This window comes from Hemitrygon akajei, chromosome 10 (assembly GCF_048418815.1).
Source record: "Hemitrygon akajei chromosome 10, sHemAka1.3, whole genome shotgun sequence".
In the NCBI taxonomy this organism is placed as follows: Eukaryota; Metazoa; Chordata; class Chondrichthyes; order Myliobatiformes; family Dasyatidae; genus Hemitrygon; species Hemitrygon akajei.
In genome coordinates, this window is record NC_133133.1 from 166,779,408 (window position 1) to 166,800,352 (window position 20,945).

General features: G+C 41.5%; 1 protein-coding gene across 2 annotated transcripts in view; it reads right to left on the minus strand.

Moving 5' to 3' along the window:
* Nucleotides 1–1,415: 1,415 nt before the first annotated feature.
* The window catches only part of slc6a15 (solute carrier family 6 member 15), a 53,467-nt gene continuing 33,937 nt past the window's right edge, over nucleotides 1,416–20,945 (minus strand). For both annotated transcript variants that reach the window (XM_073059632.1, XM_073059633.1), the window contains exons 7-12: nucleotides 13,659–13,900; nucleotides 13,368–13,560; nucleotides 11,783–11,975; nucleotides 10,082–10,241; nucleotides 5,853–6,015; nucleotides 1,416–4,079 (exon numbers count right to left, since the gene is read on the minus strand). In XM_073059632.1, coding sequence (XP_072915733.1) covers nucleotides 3,711–4,079; nucleotides 5,853–6,015; nucleotides 10,082–10,241; nucleotides 11,783–11,975; nucleotides 13,368–13,560; nucleotides 13,659–13,900 — 1,320 coding nt within the window. In that variant the 3' untranslated portion in view covers nucleotides 1,416–3,710. The remainder of the gene's footprint in view (nucleotides 4,080–5,852; nucleotides 6,016–10,081; nucleotides 10,242–11,782; nucleotides 11,976–13,367; nucleotides 13,561–13,658; nucleotides 13,901–20,945) is intronic.

Here is a 20,945-nt window from a genome sequence, read left to right on the forward strand (position 1 = left end):
AGAGGTCAGGATACCTGCCGATGTTCTCTTGGTGGGTATTGGCTGCTCCCCAGCTCTGACAAAGGCAATGGTCTGCTTGGAGGGTCGGGACCACTTCGCCCACTCCACTCCTGCGCTGATGGCTTCAATGGCAATCAATCCTATTTCAAAAATTCCTAGTTAAAAACCCATGCACTCCAATCTGATAACTTGGGTAATAGGGAAAAATTCTGGTAAAAATGTTAATATATACCTAAATACTTGTGTAAAAATTCCACTGGAAGCTGAAGTACTCTGATATAAATATCAAGTACGAAAGCTGCATATTGTCAACAAATATTGAATTTCAAGATTCAATATTGTTTAATGACATTTCCTGCACACAAGGGCAACAAGAACAGAATAAGCTGGATTCAATGCAGCATAAAAAAACACAAAAGATAAAAAAAACAGTAATAATAGTTAAAAAACACACACACAGGAAAAATATAAATACTTAGGATATATAGATTGATTGTATATCCGTAAAGTGACAGTAGGTTGTACATAAGGTGACTGATGGGAAATAATAAAATAGTGGTGGAGTTAGGGGCTGAAGATGTTGATCACGGGAAAAGTAACTGTTTTTGAGTCTGGTGGTCCTGGTGTGAATGCTACCTAGCCTCCTCCCAGATGGGAGTGCGACAACCAGTCAATGATTAGGGTGGGTGGGATCCTTTGTGATGTTACTGGCCATTTTTCCATCACCTTTCTGTATATATGTCTGTGGTGGCAGGTAGGCTGGTGTCAGTGATCCATTGGGCAGTTTTCACCATCCAGCCAAAATAAAAAGCACTTGTGGGGAAAAACAAGATATTTTCATATATTCAGAATCAGAATCAGGTTTAATATCAGCAGCATACGTTGTGGAATTTGTTGACTTTGCAGCAGCAGTACAATGTAATACATAATAATATAGAAACGAATATTGTGAATTACAGTATGTTTATTAAATAATTAAATTTAAAAGTATGGCAGAAACAAAAATAAAAAAAGTAGTGAGGTAGTGTTCATGGGTTCAATGTCCATTCAGTTATCGGATGGCAGAGGCGAAGAAGCTGCTCCTGAATCACTGAGTGTGTGCCTTCAGGCTCCAGTACCCTCCTTCCCGGTGGTATTAATAACAGGGCTCATCCTGGGTGATGGAGGTTCTCAATGATGGACGCCGCCTTTCTGAGGTACTGCTCCTTGACGATATGGAGCTGACTAAGTTTACAACTTTTTTTGCAACATACTTTGATCCTGTGCAGAAGCCCCCTCCCCATACCAGACGGTGATGCAGCCTGCTAGAATGCTCTCCACGGACTTTTTTTGAACTGAATGTTTTGTATGAGATTGAATTAAAAGCCTCTTTGAAAAGAATGCATAATCAAAGAAAACACAAGGATTGTCCTGTGGTTTGTCATTAAGAGTTTATTTTCCTTTGGGAGTATAACAAAAGAATTGGAGATCTCCAGACAAAATTAAGAACCTAAATATTCCTGTATGGGAAGAGTACAGCTATAACTTTACAAAAAGGAAAGCAATTTAGCAAAGGTAACAAAATTAACAAAGAATTTCTTCAAAGGATTTATCAATGCTGAAATAAAAGCTTTTTGTTTGCTTCAAAATGTTCAAACAAATCCAGGCAAAATATACATATGTACATTTTACAATATGCGATATAAATATACAGGCTGTTCACTAAATATTCTAAATCACAATAAATATCTAAAATAATTAGGCAACAAATTAACCATATTGATCAGTTTGATAATAAGAGTCAGTTTGGACTCTTAAAAATAGTACTTTACCTTTTTTCAAATTAATAATAGCAAACACTTTACACAAAATATACAGCTGATTTTAAAATTACTGCTCCCTCCAGCTATCCAAAGCTCATGCTGGCCACTCATATGGCATGTCTACACAGAAGAAAAGCACATAATCTCCATTTCACATTGACTGCTAAAGGGTAGATGCCATTATCTCTTTAGAAAAATAAAGGAGAGAACACTTACTTATCACCAGAATTAACAAACCAGCTGAAAGAAATTGTTGTGCTGTATGTTATTAGCAGTTACAAGTTCAGAGAATATGATTGTCGCAGATGAACAAAATGAGGAAATGTCCATGATATGCCCTCTCTTCACCTGTTGGCTTTGACCCTGAAACTCAACCTCTTAAGATATTGGACCTTAGGACTCATTGTAACGAGGAAGTGAGGCACAGGTTGTGGCTAACGGGTCCAAGACTAGGAATAAAAACATGAGAAAATCTGCAGATTCTGGAAATCCAAAGCAACACACACAAAATGCTGTAGGAATTCAGCAGGCCAGGCAGCATCTATGGAAAAGAGTAAACAGTCAATGCTTTGGGCTGAGACCCTTCTTCAGGACTTGTTCGTCCAGTTCTGAAGAAGGGTCCGGCCCGAAATGTCAACTGTTCACTCTTTTCCATAGATGCTGCCTGGCTGCTGAGTTTCTCCAGCATTATGTGTGTACTGCCAAAGGTGTTGAATTGGGAGAGGATCCAGTAAGAGGGAATGAACTTGAGAATTCAGAGGCAGTTGTGTGGGCTGTGGGTGGAAACTGAGCCAGAGGCCATATTGGGTTCAGAATGTGCAGGATTCGAACCTCAGGTAGAATGGTCTTTATGCACGACCATTAGGGAGAGAAACCAGTACATTTTTAAATGTTTGGTTAGAAGAGCTCCTACTTCACCTGCTCTTACATTAGATAAGTTCAATCATCTTCTTTTTTACAGACCAATTCCTCCAAGTCCAGCTGAGAAACTGGCTGACTCGGTGTCAGAAAAGTGCCTGACACTTTGTACACATAAATAAGAGCCACAGAGATTTCTGAAGGAAATCTCTTGGCCACTGTAGCAACTGTACTCACTCAGCCAGCAATCTCTTAATCATCACACTGGGGTTTCAGTAATAATAATAAAAAAAGCACTTGAACTTGAAAAAGTCGTAGAGAATTGGGACTACTGTGTTTTTACCTCAGTGCCAATCACTGCCCTGTGGGTAAGACCGTGGGTGTCATAAAAGGATAATCCCCTGTACAAATAAAAATATGTACTGAGGTTTCATTGTCATTGCTCCTCCCCGCGCCTTTTGGTGCATCAGGCAGCAATCTTGCCGTTTCTTTAGCATTTATTTGTCTTTTATGAGGCCAACTTGCTAGCTCGACGCTCAACCCAGCACGGAGGGAAGGCGCACAAGGGAGCCGGCTGGATTTGAACTCGGGACCACTCGCCTTGAAGTCGGGTGTGGATGTCACCTGGCACTGGGGTGTCATAAGCTAGTAAATAATTTGCAACAACGTCAGTTTACATTCTTAGTTCAGTGTTCAAATTAATCCTAAATGTCAGCATATGTCATGTAAAGTTTAGAAATGAGAATTCCATATAATTGCTGATTTACATACTGATAAAGGATAATCTGTGACTGGGAAACAAACAGTTTTTCTTCAAAAAAGATAATTACTTTTTTTTTCCTTATAGGGATTACTGAATACAATCTTATAGAACTAGAAATTCAGAGCTACTGGCAGGCACAGTATTTCAGTATCACTAATATGGAAAAATATAGTCTATCTACAGGATATACATGGTACATATGCCACATTAGTACTCTGCGTGCTTCCGAGTGGCAATTTTGCGCAATGTAACAACATACACATAGCCAGGCAAAGCTCAATCAGAAACTATAAGTCCGATTCAGGCATGTCAGCCATCAAGTATCCAATGCCATAGCGGCCATTCGGAGCAGTGTCTGCTTCTGGAGTGGGGGATCCATTTTGCTTACGATAAATACTGTTACCAACCATTGGGGAGGGCATCTCACTTTGGGTTTTGCTCTGCAGGAGACTGGCATCATCTTCCTCCAGGTTGGAGTTCTCCGTCAGGATCCGTCCTTTTTTGTAGGAGACCGAGGCCAGAGAATTGGAACCATCATCAATGAGGTTAAAATAACGAGCGATGAAGACTATAGGGACGGGAAGAACTGCCAGGATGATGAGGCCGATGCAGATGGTCAAACCCCACACTGGGAAACTCAGAAACTTTTCACCAGCCTACGAAAATTGATAGAACATTGATCAAGAAGGTGGCTAAGAAAGCATATGGCAGGCTTGCCTTTATTAGTCAAGGCACTGCATTCGAAAGTCAGGAATGTTGCAGTTTTGTGAAACTCTAGACAAGCTGCATCTGGAGTATTGCACATAGTTTTGATTGCCCCACTGTAGGAAGAATATCGAAGCTTCGGAAAAGGTGCAGAAAAGGTTTACTGGGGTGCTGCCTGCATTGGAGGGTTTGTGCTATAACAAGAGGCTGGACAACTTGGGTTGCTTTTTGAGAAGCAGCGGAGGGTGAGGGGAGATCTAACAGACGTTTATAAGATTGTGAGAGGGAAAGACAGAGAAGACAAACAGTATCTGTCTCCCAGGGTTGAAATGTCAAAAACCAGAGGGCATGCATTTAAGGTGAGGGGGGAATGTTTACAGGAGATGTGAAGGACATGTTTTTATTAAATACTGAGTGGTGGGTGCAGAGACAGCTACATGAGGGACTTTTAAGAGACTGTTTAGATAGGCACATGAATGTGAGGGAAATGGAAAGATATGGACATTGTGCAGGCAGAAGGAATTTGTACACTTGGCAATTTGATTTAACTGATTCTGCACAACGGTGTGGGTCAAGGGCCTGTTCCTCTGTTGTAACTGTTCTATGCTCTGTTAACGATTCGAGTCAATTGAATAATCTAATAATTGCTTCCATTATACTTCAGGCAATACATAGATGGTTTAAAATTAGGAGGATTAAGGTATTAAAATAACCAATATCAATGGATCAGAGATAATGGGCATCTATTTATATTTCATTGGAACAAAATCAGGTACAGTGTGAAGTGAGTCTGCTTCCTGATCCTGCTCTCTCCCTTCAAAATTTTACAGATTTCAATCCCAATTTACAGTTTTAAGTCACACATTCTGCAACTTCTCTGTTCAAACAACCTTGATACAATCCAACTGGCAATGATAAAAATAAATGTAGTGCATCGCTCCTGCCAGTTTCAGTCACAAGATCCTGGGATATGAGTGTTGTAGGATGAAATTGAGATGGTGGCAGTGAAGGTGGTGTGGTAAAAGTGGGGACAGCTGCTGCAGTACCCAAACAAAATTAAATCTGAATTACCTGCCAGGCCTTGTCTAAAAGTATCTAAAAGACAGCGAGTTAACTGGTCTTTTTAAAAGGTGCTTTTGTCAATCCTGATTTTCTTAATTAATACTTCCCAAAAATTAATCTGAGAATGGCTGAAGAGTTATGTTCTCTCTCAACGAACTTGCCGAAGAATTTCTTCTTCAGAAAAATATGACATATCCTTGATCGGAGCATGGTTTACCCTGGTGTAGTGCCAAATTTACAGTTGAACTGGCATTTTGGTACCCAATTTCAGGCAGGTTAAAAAACAAAATGAGAAAAAAAAAATTGACATCTTAACATCTAGGCAACACTTCCACATAGATTACAAACCAGGCTATTATCTCTCTCTTGCGGTTGACATAAATTTATAATGTTGTGACTATGTCAATGCTCCTACAGGATTACATGTACTAAGTGCAAAGCTACATTTGCTTCCCATACTGTTTCTGAATTTTTGGTGCAGAGAGCAATCAGGAACACTGGAGTAGACATACTGCCTAGGGAATTCCCTGTTATAAGTTATTAAAAAAATCATAAATGCTGAAGAGTAACATGCACATGAACAAACTCACACTTGTCTGTACTATATGCCTAGCATTCCTTGCAAGTATTACAGAGCAACATTTGATCAAAATAACACTCACCAATTCACTAATCCAGGCATAGTAGCCTGGTGGACTTAAGCACATCTGGACAATGCTTGCTATGAGCAGAGCAATAAGAATTAGTGGAGAGACGTATTTCCATGTATAATAGTAGTATCGGAATGGAGTAAAACCCAGCATATCCTTTAAGTCCTCCATGAACCTACGGAAATGAAACACAGTTGTGCATTATAATATACTAGCTTGTGTTTTAATTGTAGTCTATTTGTTTATTGTAGATAGATTTTTAATGTGATTCTTTACAAATGAGCTTGTCACTTTTAATCTGTCCTGCTGACTTCGGTGAAGTTAGATAGAAATCAATTGTGAATCCCCTTGGGAAGTTTATGCACGATTTTTCACAGATCTCTTGAAAGTGCAATTGTCAGTGAGAAGGCAAATCCACAAGAGCTTAAGACCATGAGATGTATGAGCAGAATTAGGCCATTTGGCCCTTCGAGTCTGCTCTGCTACTTCATCATGGATAATCCATTTCCCATTTCTGCCTTCTCCCTGTATCCCTTCATGCCCTGACTAATCAAGGATCTATCAACCTCTGCCTTAAATATACCCAATGACTTGGTATCGACAGCCACCTGTGGCAATGAATTCCACAGATTCACCACTCACTGGCTGAAGAAATTCCTCATCTACAATCTAAATTCTATTCTGAGGTTGTGTCCTCTGGTCTTAAACTACCCCACCTTTGGAAACATCCCCTCCATATCCACCTTATCGAGACCTTTCAACATTCAATAGGTTTCATGAATGAGGGTCACCCCTCATTCTTCTGAATTCCAGTAAGAGTAGGCCCAGAGCCAGCAAACACACCTCATATGATAAGCCTTTCATCCTGGAACCATTTCTGTAACTCTCCTTTGAGACCTCTCCAATGTCAGCACACCCTTTCTTAGATAAGGGGCCCAAAACTGCTCACAATTCTTCAAGTGAAACCTCACTAGTGTCTTATCAAGCCTCAACATCACATCCTTACTTTCATATTCCAGTCCTCTTGAAATGAATGGTAACATCGCATTTGCCTTCCTCACCACCAGCTCAACTTGCAAATTAACCTTCAGGGAGTCCATTTCCAATCACTGGATGAGTTGAGACTGCAATAACTAAATTAGAAATAGATTCCACTAGGATGCTCCTAGGGGGCTGCAGTGAACTGCAGTTAAATAGATTAAAGGGTGTTATGTGCAAGTGTCACAGTAGCTCAGGTTACCAGGCCAGAATCTGAAATCAATAGGAAGCCCAAACCTTCCTGATCCTGAAAGGGTAAGCCTTTGCCGTAACACAATGCCTCCACATGGATATTCCAGAACAAACCCCACACAAGAAACACTGGATAGCTGGCTAAGTAAAGCCTGCAAATTTAGCCAGGTGTCATTCTATCAAAGGTCATGAAACTGTTTGAATCCCTGTGACTTCATAAAGGATCCAAAAAGTCTGAATATTCATTAACAAGTTAAAGAACATAACTTACATATAATTAAACACATTTATTTAAGTGAAATCAGTTAAATGTAAACTATCTAATACCTAGCAAAGTTTCTCAAAACGATTTTTCATTCAAAGCCACAAGACCTTAAAACATAGGAGCAGAATTAGACAATTTGGCTCATCGTGTCTGCTCTGACAATTCATCATGGCTGACCCATTTTTCCTCTCAGCACCAATCTCCTGCGTTACCTCTGTATCTCTTCATGCCTTGACCTATCAAGAATCTATCAATCTCTGCCTTAAATATACATAAAGACTTGGCCTCCATAGCTGCCTGTGGTAAAGAATTCCACAGTTTCACCACTCCCTCGCTAAAGAAATCCCTCCTCCTCTCTGTCCTAAAAGGATGTCCTTCTATTCTGAGGCTGTATCTGCTGGTCTTAGACTTCCCATCATAGGAAACATTCTCTCCACATCCACTCTATCAAGACCTTTCACCATTCGATAGGTTTCAATAAGGTCACCCCTCATTCTTTTCAATTCAAGTGAACACAACCACAGAGCCATCAAATGCCCTTCGTACGACAAGCCATTCAATCTTGGAATCATTTTCATGAATCTCCTTTGAACCCTCTCCAGTTTCAGCACGTTCTTTCTCAGATAAAGGGCCCAAACCTGCTCACAATACTCCAAGTGAGGCCTCAACAGTGCTTTATAAAGTTTCAACATTACATCCTTGCTTTTATATTCTAGTCCTCTTGAAATGAATGCTAACATGGCATTTGCCTTCCTCACCACAGACTCAACCTGCAAATTAACCTTTATGGAATCCTGCACAAGGACACCCAAATTCCTTTGCACCTCAGATTTTTGTATTTCCTCTCCATTTAGAAAATGGTCAGCCCTTTCTTTTCTTCTACCAAAGTGAATGACCATACACTTCCCAACATTGTATTCCATCTACCATTTCTTTGACCATTCTTCTAATCAAAGTCCTTCTGTTGCCTTTTTATTTTCTCAAAACTACCTGCCCCTCCATTTATTTTCATATCATTTGCAAACTTTGCAACAAAGCCATCAATTCCATCATCCAAATCAATGGCATATAATGTAAAAAGAATTGGTTGAAACACAGACCCCTATGGAATGCCACTAGTCACTGGCAGCCAACCAGAAAAAGTTCCTCTATTTCCACTCTTTGCCTCCTGCCAATCAGCCACTGCTATATCCATGCTAGAATGTCTTCTGTAATACCACGGACTCGTAGCTTGTTAACCGCACTATCTGTGGCATCTTGTCAAAACCCTTCTGGAAATCCAAGTACATAACATCAATCAAATTTCCTTTGTCTATCCTGCTTGTTATTTCTTCGACGAATTCCAACGGATTTGTCAGGCAAGATTTTCCCTTGGGGAAACCATGCTGACTACGGCCTATTTTATCATGTGCCTCCAAGTATCCCCAAAACCAGTCATAACAATCAACTCCAACATCTTCCCAACCACTGAGTTCAGACTAACTGGCCTATAATTTCCTTTCCTCTGCCTCTCTCCCTTCTTGAAGAGTGGAGTGACATCTGCAATTTTCCAGTCTTCCAGAACCATTCTAGAATCCAGTGATTCTTGGAAGGATATTACTAATGCCTTCGCAATCCCTTTAGCCACCTCCTTCAGAACCCCGGGGTGTACACTATCTGGTCCAGCTGACTTATCTACCTTCAGACCTTTCCATTTTCAAGAATATTCTCCCTAGTAATGGTAACTTTACATACTTCATGACCCCTGACACCTGGAACTTCCACCATACCTCTAGTGTTTCTCCACAGTACAGACTGATGCAAAGTATTTATTCAGTTTGTCCACCATTTCCTTGTCCATTATTACTACCTCTCCAGCATTGTTTTCCAATGGGTCAATATCCCGTCACATCTTTTTTACACTTTTATATATCTGGAGAAACGTTTGGTATCCCCTTTAATATTATTGGCTAGCTTACTTTCATATTCCATCTTTAACTTCTTAATGAATTTTTTAAATTGTCTTCTGTGGGTATTTAAAGGTTTCCCAATCCTCCAACTTCCCACTAATCTTTGCTCTGTTATAAGCCCTCTCTTTGGCTTCTATGTTGGCTTTGACTTCTCTTGTTAGCTTTTTATTGTCATTGAACTGTGTATAATATACCATCAAATGAGACAACGTTTCTCTGGACCAGGGTGAAAATCACAGTAGTACATATAACACACAGTAACAGGAAAGTAAAAATTATACCTACAAATGAATTATGCATAAATAAACTAAGTAAAGTGCATAAATTAAATATGTAGGGATCAAAACAAGTTAACTGGTGACACTTCAAATATGATACAGCAGGGAGTTCAGAAGCCTAATGGCCTGAGGGAAGAAACTGTTTCCCATCCAGACCGTTCTTGTCTTTATGCATTGGAGTCTCCTGCCTGATGGCAGAAAGTCAAAGAGAATGCCGGATGGATGCATAGGATCCCTGACAATACTAAGGGCCCTGCGTATGCAGCGCTCCTGATAAATGTTCTCAATGGATGGTGGGGAGAGTTCAAGGATATCACTCAATAAAGCAATACAACGCTATAATGGAGACACACAAAGGACAACTTGTGCTCTTGCTGCTGAAAAGGGCTCGCACAATGAATATATAAGGTAAAGTAAGAAGGCGTAATGTGAAGAATTAATTACATTTTCAGTTATCCATTTCCTTTGTTATACACTTTACCAAATGAAGTACAATTATTATAGGGTGTGGATGCATACTTATCTGTGCCATAAACCCAAGCAACGGTGACGTTCTCCAGGATAACCACAATCAGAAGGGGCAGGGTAGCTGAGTAATCATCAAACATGGTAACGAAGTAGTTTCCAGAGCGCTGTACAAAGACCAGGCCAATACTGAAAGCTACGAGACAACAGCCAACTAGAGCAAAGAAAAATAGATATTATGGAGCTGACAGGCAGCCAAGGTACATTGCAAATCAGCTACAAATAAGCTGACTGTAATCCTCTAATTGCTAGCAGGGGTAAGCATGAAAAGGAGGCAGAATTTGAAAATTGCAAGCCTTTTCCGCACAGTGTTTGCAGAATAAAGGCACCAGTGTTTCTTGTCCAAAACCTTTCACGACTCTACACTGGAAATAAAATTTATACATTGTCCACTGTGAGACTTTCAATACTTATTTTATTCACGTACAGAGATGGGAACAGAGCTCTCACTTGTTGGCTGATTTGGAATTTAAAGTATAGCCCTCAAGTCGAAGCTGAACAATGAAATGCTGAAAGTTTAATATAATTCCCATGCAAGATAGAACCTCCGGATCCACGAAGGTAAACTGCGTGAGCAAACTTCTAGTTAACTCAGCAAACAATAACCATTTTGCACAAAGATCCTGTTGGATTTTCATAATATTCGAAGGGGGTGCCAGTAATCAACATACAGCACACGGAGCTGAAGAGGGGCGTGGAATTTCAGAGGTTTCGTCAGGCCACTGTTGAGTCCTGTCGAGCTCAGTCTCAGAGTCACAAAACACTGGGCCACAGGCCATGAATAAAATATAAGGAGCTGTCTGGAGTCTGGACTACGATGGGAGGTACTGGCAAAGTCCATTTATGTCATGTTTAGATTGGGTAATGGCATGTAGTATAGACCTCCCAAACAATGGAGTAATGGGCAGTTATCTTAATTTTCAATGCGTATATGACAGTATCGGACATTGTTGTACTGTATTTCATTTAATTATACTTACAAACACACACACAAACTTGAATATGCACTGATGTATGCCCGCAGGAAAATCAATCTCAGAGTTGTCTAATGTGACATATATGTACTTTGATAATAAAATTTACTTTGAACTTTGATATATCCAGTAAGAAACATCTACATGAAAGGCTGTCATAGGAAAGCAGCATCCATCATCAGAGATCCTCACCACCCGGGCTATGCTCTTTTCCCACCACTGCCATCAGGTAGAAGGTACAAGAGCCTCAGGACTCGCACCTCCAGGTTCAGGAACAGTTACTACCCCTCAAGCATCAGGCTCTTGAACCAAACGGGACAACTACACTCACTTGCCCATCCATTGAAATGTTTCCACAACCAATGATCTCTTTTTTAAGGACTCCCTACCTTGTTATTTCATGTTCTCGTTATCCATTGCTACTTATTTATATTTGCATTTGCACAGTTTGTTGTCTTCTGGTTGACCTTCCATTGATCCTGTTATAGTTACTAATCTATAGGTTTACTGAGGAGGCTGACAGGAAAAGGAATCTCTGGTTGTATGTGGTGACATATATGTACTTTGATAATACACTTTGAACTTTAACACACGCTTTGAAGGAAGTCTCCTTAGGTCCTATCCATATTCATTCACCTTCCATATTATCTAAGCTGAATTTTCTTGACGTATGCAATTTTTGTTAAGGAATGAAGTGTCACTTCATGACCTTTCTACTTACTGGTCAAGATTTCTTTGCGCACTTTGAACGTATCCACCAGTGGTGTGAGTATTCCTTCGATGGTGCCGAACATGCTACCCAAGCCTAGGTTTACCAGCATTAGGAAGAACAACACTGACCAGAAGGGGGATGCTGGGAAATGAGTCATGGCCTCAGTGAAAGCGATGAAGGCTAAACCAGTACCTTGTACAGCCTGCAAAACACACATAGCCAGTGCAAGATCAAGTAAGACATTACATTTGCACACTATAACATCACAATAGAAGAGAAGCTTTATGCATAGGTCGTATGAAGAGCAGTTGATGACTCTGGACCTGTGTTCACTGGAATTCAGAAGAATGAGGGGTGACCTAATTGAAACCTATCGAATGTTGGTAGGCCTCGATAGAGTAGACATGGACAGGATGCCTCCTATGGTGGGAGAGTCTAGGATAAGAGCACACAGCCTCAGGATAGAGGGGTGTCATTTTTAAATGGAGATGAGGAAGAATTTCTTTTGCCAGAGTGTGGTGACTCTGTGGAACTTGTTGTCATAAGTCCCTGTGGAAACCAAGTTATTGTGCATATTTAAGGCAGAGGTTGATAGATTCTTGATTAGCCAGGGCTGAGAGGGAAATGGATCAGCCATGATGAAATGGCGGAGCGGATGCAATGGGGCCAAATGGCCAATTTCTACTCCTGTACCTTATGGCCTTATGGTCTATATCATTCTCATAAGGCATCAGAGATATAGGGGCAAATTTGATGCTTTGCTGCCCACTAGCCTTGGGTGGTTCCACAGATTATAATCCTGCAGCCCTCTAAAGACAACGATAATTTGCTGCTCAGGCACCTGAATACTGAACAGCTGAACAGGTTCAAAGTGGATCAGTCATTTCCACTTTTGTTGTCTGTTAGAGCATATTCTGGTCTTAGGGTGTACAGTAATGTATTAACCAGCAACCAAACTTTAGATCTGAATGTGGATTGTAGATTATATTTAAAATGCAGCTCTGGACAGTAGATTCCTAGAGCCAAGAATTGCCGTTAACAAGAAAACCAGACAATACTGATTTAACTTTCATTTTGGGTGTTTGGAGTGTGGGTGTGAAGAAGGAGATGTGAAGATGATATGTAATTCAAAGAAAGCATTGTAGATAAATTGTAAATATAGAGTTGTCCTTTGATCTTTAGCATATAATAAGTGTAATAATGGGTTGAACAGGCCTCTTCCTTTGAAAGGGCCTTAACCTGCTGTGTCTCATTTTGTCGACTAAAGGACTTCTTCATAACTATCAGCTGCATCTCTCTGGTGATTTTGTGCACACTATAACATCATCTATATCACCAACAAACATTTACTTAACATAGATACACATAATGCTGATATATAAGATTATGGTTATTTATTCTCATTATTATCTCATCATTATGCCATTATTTCTGTTTGTCTAATAGGTACCAATGTTCACTGACATCAAATTAAGTGGATGAAGACCCTTCCTCGAGTCCATCTCTCTGCCCAGATAATGTGATCTTCCCCACCCAATCAAAAGGTGGGACAACTGCAGCGCTCTGAGCTTACTCAGTTTTATTATTAGCTGACCTGGTTAAGTTCATCCTCCAGCTGACATGAATCCAAACCTAACTTCTGAAAGTCTTCTTCTTTCACTTCCTTTATGATGTTGTACATCTGATGGTAATCGGTGGCTGAAACATCGGACAGATTAACGTGGTGAGGGATGAGATCATGACTGATAACTCCTGCCTTCAGCATTTCCAGGATCTTGTCTGTATTTCTGCAACGTAACCAACAGGACTTCATCAAATTGAGGAAGAGCGTTCATACCTGGGCAAAAGCATGGTCACTGTTATTCAGCAGCAAGGCGGCACCCACCTAGCAACACACTTCTCATTTATTATATTTGCCTTGAAGCCCAAGACAGCAAACACCACCAGCGTTGCTAAGATGGACGTGAAGAAGTTGATCAAGGACACGAGGACCGCATCGAAATGGCAGTTGTTGTTACGTTTGTTGTAGCTGGAGAAGGCAATCACGCCACCAAATCCCAGGCCAAGAGCAAAGAACACTTGTGTCGCAGCCCCTCTCCAGACCTGAGGGTCCAGCATGATCTCCAGCTGTGAGTGAGAGAACAACGTGTGAGCAATCCACAGTTCAAGCTCAGTCATCACTGCAAAAGGAACCCAGTCAAAATGACGGAATCTAAATTGATAAAACTGAAGAATTAATTATTAAATGAAGATAATCTGGAAACACTTTTAAAATAAGCAGTGGATCTCTCCTGATATTTGTACTGGATCAAATTTCCTCATCTATTGGATTTAGAGATCGACAGAAAAATAACAGGCCTTTCAGGCCCAACCACCCATGTGACCTGTACATCTGTGGAATGGGGGAGGACCATGCAGAGAAAACCCACATGGTTACGGGAAGAAAGTACAAACTCATTAACACTAGCAGAGTGGAAAAAGACTTTTGCTACCAGACACTGTGGAGATTTCAACCCAGTTGCTGATATCACAAGAGTTTGCTCACAATGTCTCCTTCCGCTGACTAAACTTAATAGCTTTCCATCAGCAGGAGTTCCCACCCTGGGATCCAGGGACCCCTCCGTTCATGGCAGGGGTTCATGGCATAAAGAAAGTTGGGAACCCCCCCCCCCCATTACACTAAAGCAATAATAGGAATAATTTCTCTGAGTTCCTGAAAGCTTTTTGCATTCTATGGGAGTCATGCTTATATTACTGTGCATGAGTCGTACGGCCTCTGTAAAAGCAGAGAAGGGAAAATGGTTCTCCTTGTAAATCAGTTTGGAAGAGAGATGTACCCAACAATATTCCCTCTAATTTGTAATTACCAGTGTGGGCAAAAATCTTATGCTGTGGAATTTTTTACCCAGTGAAAACAACTTGTACACACTGAATTTTTAAGTGGAAGCAAACCTGAAGCTATTCTAAAGGTGTCCAGTCTGTTGTACATTGTTTAAAAGAAATAAAACTACATGAGAAGCCAGAAAAGATAATGTGATTGTATACAATCATGAAATATACAGTACTTAACATGCCAATGAGGTAGAGGGTGACGCAGTTTAAATTCCTTAGTGCGCTAGTGGCAAAAGATATGTGGACATGCACACGCACATGCCTTAAGGGAACATTGGTACACAACATACCTCTGATCCTGATGGCCAACTTAGTAAGTGGCTACTTTAAACTGTACATAGACTTGGAGCTTGTAAACACTAGGAGTCACCATGTCACAAAGTTACAGGAAAGTTTAGCATAGAATCAGGCCCTTTAGCCCATCTAGTCCATGCCGAACCATTTAAAGTGCCTACTCCCATTGACCAGCACCGGGGGCCATAGCCATCCATACCCCTACCACCCATGTACCTATTCAACTTAAGTGTTGAAATTGAACTCGCATGTACCACTTGTGCTGGCAGCTTGTTCCGCACTGTTTTGACCCTCTGAGTGAAGAAGTTTCCCCTATGTTCCCCTTAAACTTTTTACCTTTTACCCTTAACCATTACCTTTGGTTGTAGTCCCACCCAACCTCAGTTGAAAAAGCCTGCTTGCATCTACACTATCTATACCCCTCACAATTTTGTATACCGTTATTAAATCTCTTCTCAATCTTTTATGTTCCAAGACATAAAATCCTAACCTATTCAATCTTTCCTTATAACTCAGGTCCTTCAGACTCAGCAACATCCTAGTAAGTTCTCTCTGTACTCTTTCAAACTTATTACATCTTTCCTGTAGGTGGATGATGAAACCTGCACACAATACTCCAAATGGGGCCTCACCGATATCTTGTCTGACTTCAACATAACATCCCACGTGCTGAAGTTCTACTTGTATTACGAAGGCTTGGCCTGGTCCAATTGTCATACAGTGTTCCATTCGCTTAGGCCTCACTGCACTACCCGTCCTTCATAAAAAAACAAAGTTACTGCACAAAAACACCTTTGTTAGCAGATCTATCAGGCAGGGTCCTGTAGAAAAGGGGAACAATTGCTCCTGTGGGGTAGTTTCCTGAGCAAAGTGCTCAAACCATATTTATTGAATGCCTCATCTCTGAAATCTCACAAATAAGCTCAAGTGAGAGGAGACCCTTGCCATCAGTTCCTCTATGGATAGCTGTACACTGCCTCTCATATAGCAGCAGTGTGCAGGAGACCACACCCATCCTGTTTATGGGCTGTTAGTCCCAACCCCATCAGGGAAGAGGCTACATAGCATCCAGTCTTACACCCACTGACCCACGGGACCACTCCTCACCACTATTAAATCGTGCATAATCAGCCACTCCTATCTATGGCCTCTCAGCATCCTCCATTCCCCCCACCGCCACTTTATGCTTACACTTCACACCTACGCACTGCTGTGATGTAACAGCGAGCACGATGCTATTACAGTTCAGGGCGCTGGAGTTCAGAGTTCAATCCCGGCATTGCCTGTAAGGAGTCCGACTGTCCTCCCTGTGGAAGGTGTGGGTTTTCTCCGACTGCTCCCGTTTCCTCCCACAGTCCAGTAAGTTGGTCGTTGCAAACTGCCCCATGATTAGACTAGGATTAAATCGGGGAGGTTGCTGGGCAGGAGGGCTCGTAGAGCCAGAGAGGCCTATTCTACACTGTATCTCAATAAACAAATAAATATCAACACTGACACAGTCACCGTCTTTTCATTTGCTCTGCGGCCACCTAGAAGAGATTTTTCTGTCAAGAGTCACTTTGTCACTTCATCATTTCCTGTCAGTCACCTATGTACAGGTTCTCCTGTACCCAGTGTCCCTCTAGGTACTGTACATTCAGTCAGTCTATCTGTACTGTATAAGCTAATCTTACGTATATACAGCTTTATTACAGTTACTTGTACATTATGTTTTACAGGATCGCATTTACATTTATATTTATTGTGCTTTTTTAATGCTGTCTCGGATCCGGAGTAACAAAAACTTTGTTCTTCTTTTCACTCATCTACTGAAGAATGACAATAAACAATCTTGTGCAATTGTTCATCTCCTTTTGGCAAGAAGATCTGGAAAGGGATGCAGTGGATCTTAACGAGATTCACCCAAGCCAGATGTGGACTGTTCCCGGGGACACAAATTTGTTGATCTTCCAGTGCAAGGAGATATCTGACCGACTCATTATAGGGTCCACGAATGCCTGTTGTGGAATACAGAGAAGCTCAGCAAGACCACTGCAAAGGTTTCTTGGGGAAGGACCACAGTCTAGGGTCTTGCCACTACGGGGCACTTAAGCGTTGTACTCTATACCAGCATCACAAACGCTTCACTGATGAGATGCTTAAAGAAGAAATAATTCCAGTTTTGAAAGGCTTGTCATATGAAGAGCATTTGTAGATTCAAGGTCTATACTCACTGGAGTTTAGAAGAATGAGGGGTGACCTCATTGAAACCTATCAAGTGTTAAAAGGCCTCAATAGAGTGGATGTGGAGAGGATGTTTCTTATGGTGGGACAGTCTAAAAAGCCCAGAGGACACAGCCTCAGAATAGAGGGACGTCCTTTCAGACAGAGATGAGGAATTTGTTTAGACTGAGGGTGGTGAATCTGTGAATTCATCATCACAGGTGGCTGTGGAGATAAGTTGTTGGGTATACTTAAGGTAGATGTTGCTAGATTCTTGATTAGTCAGGGCATGAAGGGATATGGGGAGAAGGAAGAAGATTGGGGCTGAGAGGAAAAATGGATCAGTTATGATAAAATACACTAATTCTACTCCTACATCTTATGGTCTTATGATCTTATTTATGGCATTTGTACATTGTCAGAGAATGCTTTGAATTGCTTGATAAAATGAATTTAGATGAAGTCCTGATTATATTTAACCTACATAATAAAGTACATTTACAAATGAACAGAACATGCTGGGAATTGTATACCCAACTGTGTCTGACCACTTAGTGTTCTCCAAATTCCAGAACCCCCTTGAGAGGTACGTACCATACAAAATACTGGCGGGGAGTCTCTACCATTGAAAGCTAGTCTCGAAATTTCTATGTATTAGAAGTAGACATCACCATTATTATGTGCCGTACAACAAGGGTGATCATTGTCTTTGACCATGATTATTTTTGACAATTTTTTCCACGGAAGTGCTTTGCCATTGTCTTCATTTGGACAGTGTCTTTACAAGAGGGGTGGCCCAACTATTATCAATACTCCGAAGAGATTGTCTGTCTGACATCAGTGGTTGCGAAAGACTATAAGACCATAAGACATAGGAGCAGAATTAGGTCATCTGGCCCATCGAGTCTGCTCTGCCATTCCATCATGGCTGATCCTTTTTTCTTATCATCCTCAACTCCAGCACCTGGCCTTCAACCCATAACTCTTGATGCCATGTCCAATCAAGAACCTATCAATCTCTGCCTTAAATACACCCACCAACCTCGCCTCCACAGCTGCATGTGGCAACAAGTTGCACAAATTCACCACCCTTTGGCTAAAGAAATTTCTCTGCATCTCTGTCTTGAAAGGACACCCTTCTATCCTGAGGCTATGCCCTTCTGTCCTAGATTATCCCACCATGGGAAACATCCTTTCCACATCTACTCTGTCTAGGCCTTTCAACATTCGAAAGGTTTCAGTGAGATACCCACCCCCACCCCATCCTTCTGAGTTCCAGTGAGTACAGACCCAGAACTGTCAAACGTTCCTTGTATGATAACCCTTTCATTCCTGGAATCTTCCTTGTGAACCTCCTCTGGACCCTCTCCAATGCCAGCACAACTTTTCTAAGATGAGGGGCCCAAAACTGTTCACAATACTGAAGGTGAGGCCTCAAAAGTGCCTTACCCAGCATCACATCCTTGCTCTTGTATTCTAGACCTCTTGAAATGAGTTCTAACATGGCATTTGCATTCCTCACTACTGACTCAACCTGCAAGTTAACCTTCAGGGTGTTCTGCACAAGGACTCCCAAGTCCCTTTGCATCTCAGTCTTTTGAATTTTTTCCCCGTTTAGAAAATAGTCCATACATTTATTTCTACTACCAAAGTACATGACCATGCATTTTCCAACATTGTATTTCATTTGCCACTTCCTTGCCCATTCTTCTAATCTGTCTAAGTCCTTCTGCAGCCTACCTGTTTCCTCAAAACTACCTGTCCCTCCACTAATCTTCGTATCATCTGCAAACTTGGCAACAAAGCCATCTGTTCCATCCTCTAAGTCATTGATATACAGCATAAAGAGAAACGGTCCCAACACCAACCCTTGTGGAACGCCACTAGTCACAGGAAGCCAACCCGAAAAGGATCCTTTTATTCCCACTTGCTGCCTCCTACCAATCAGCCAATGCTTTAACCATGTTAGTTACTTTCCTGTAATAACATGCACTCTTAACTTGGCAAGCAGCCTCATTATGGCAGCTTGTCAAAGGCCTTCTGAAAGTCCAAATATACAACATCCACTGCCCCCCCCCACCCCATCCCTACTTGCAGTCTCCTCAAAAAATTCCAACAGGCTTGTCAGGCAGGATTTTCCCTGAAGGAAACCACGCTGCCTTTGTACTATCTTGTCCTGTGTCACCAAGTATTCCATCACTTCATCCTTAACAACTGACTCGAACATCTTCCCAACCACTGAGGTCAGGCTAACTGGTCTATAATTTCCTTTCTGCTGCATTCCTTCTTTCTTAAAGAGTTGTGATATGCACCAGCTGCTCATGCAAACATCCATCACCAGTTCCCATGGCTTCACGTGACCCTGATCGACATGGTGGGGGGGGGGGGGAGTCTAAGCAGGTGCTACACCTTGCCCAGGGGTGACCTGCAGCCCAGCAGAGGGAAGGATCACTCTCCGTGGAGACGTATCTCCACCCCTCCACCCAATTAGACATAGTAGTGTTTCTTTATTTGTCACTTGAAACAGGATCATACTACTTATGACTATAAACATTTGAATGATCACTCTGGCATCACCCGCTTTGCCAGTAATCACCAGTTTCTATAATTTTTATAAAATTAAATATTTAATCTTACAAAAAATCATTGTTACAGTTGTTAGACATTACAATTGTTGGACAGTAATCTTGAAAATGAAGATATTCTGATTTTTCAAAATAAGACTGTCTTTAACTGCAGTACATTTAATTATAATGGGCTTATGACAACTTCATACCTACACATAATTAGCGTACAATAGATAATTCTCATATGGAAGTGTGCTTAGATAATTGAAAGCTGGAAATAGGGCACCTGGATCCACTGATGTGGTTCACAAATCCCCTCCTACCTTTCTTCATCTACATTCATCAGCATTCCCTTTCTTTGCTTTCCCCCTTGAGTATTTATCCACTCCTCCTTCTACACACTTCAATTAACAAGTTCTACATTCTAATCACTGCCTGGCTGAAGATATTTCTCTTAAATTCTGTCCAGAACATATTAATAGCTAACAGCTCCATATCCCTTTTAAATATGAAATTACTTGCTCTCCCCCTTATACTGCCAAGACTTGTGTAATATTGCCTGTCCTACAGGTCTGGGGGTATTATGGGGTATCCAGGGAGGATTAGCACCTCTGGTGAAGGGGCTTGCTGTGTCCACTCTGGGGCAGCTCACACACCTTTGGTCCTCACCGGGCACTCAGCTCTCACCTGTGGCTCCAAGTCGCTGCTTACACGTGACAGTGGCCACACTCCGGTACACCACTTCGACGGGTGGGCTAAACCAGGTGAGGATAACTGGCAGCCTCATACCCCAGCGAGATGGGGGCATGCCTGACCCTGCAGGTGAAGTCAGCTCCAGCTGACTGGGCGGACGAGAGCTGCAGTGAGATCTAACGGCCAGGAAGGTGGTACTGCCACACTCCGGGGAGAGAAAAGGGTATGACAAGGCACAGGAGATGTCATGGTCCACTGCAACCAAGGAAGACCCCAGTCTGTGACTCTTGTCCGTACCACTGAACCTGGACTTCTGAGGTCGAGACAGTTGAAATGTCCCAGTGCAATGGCATTTCCACTTTAAAAACTTTCCGCACGGGTTTCCTGTTATCGCTGAATATGATGGACAACCACCATTGGTCTAGGCTTTTAACCCTCTTAGGCATATAAACCAGCATCTGTTATGTTATACATGCGTTCATCTTTATACAATGACATACGTTTCTATTGACTGATTATAACGT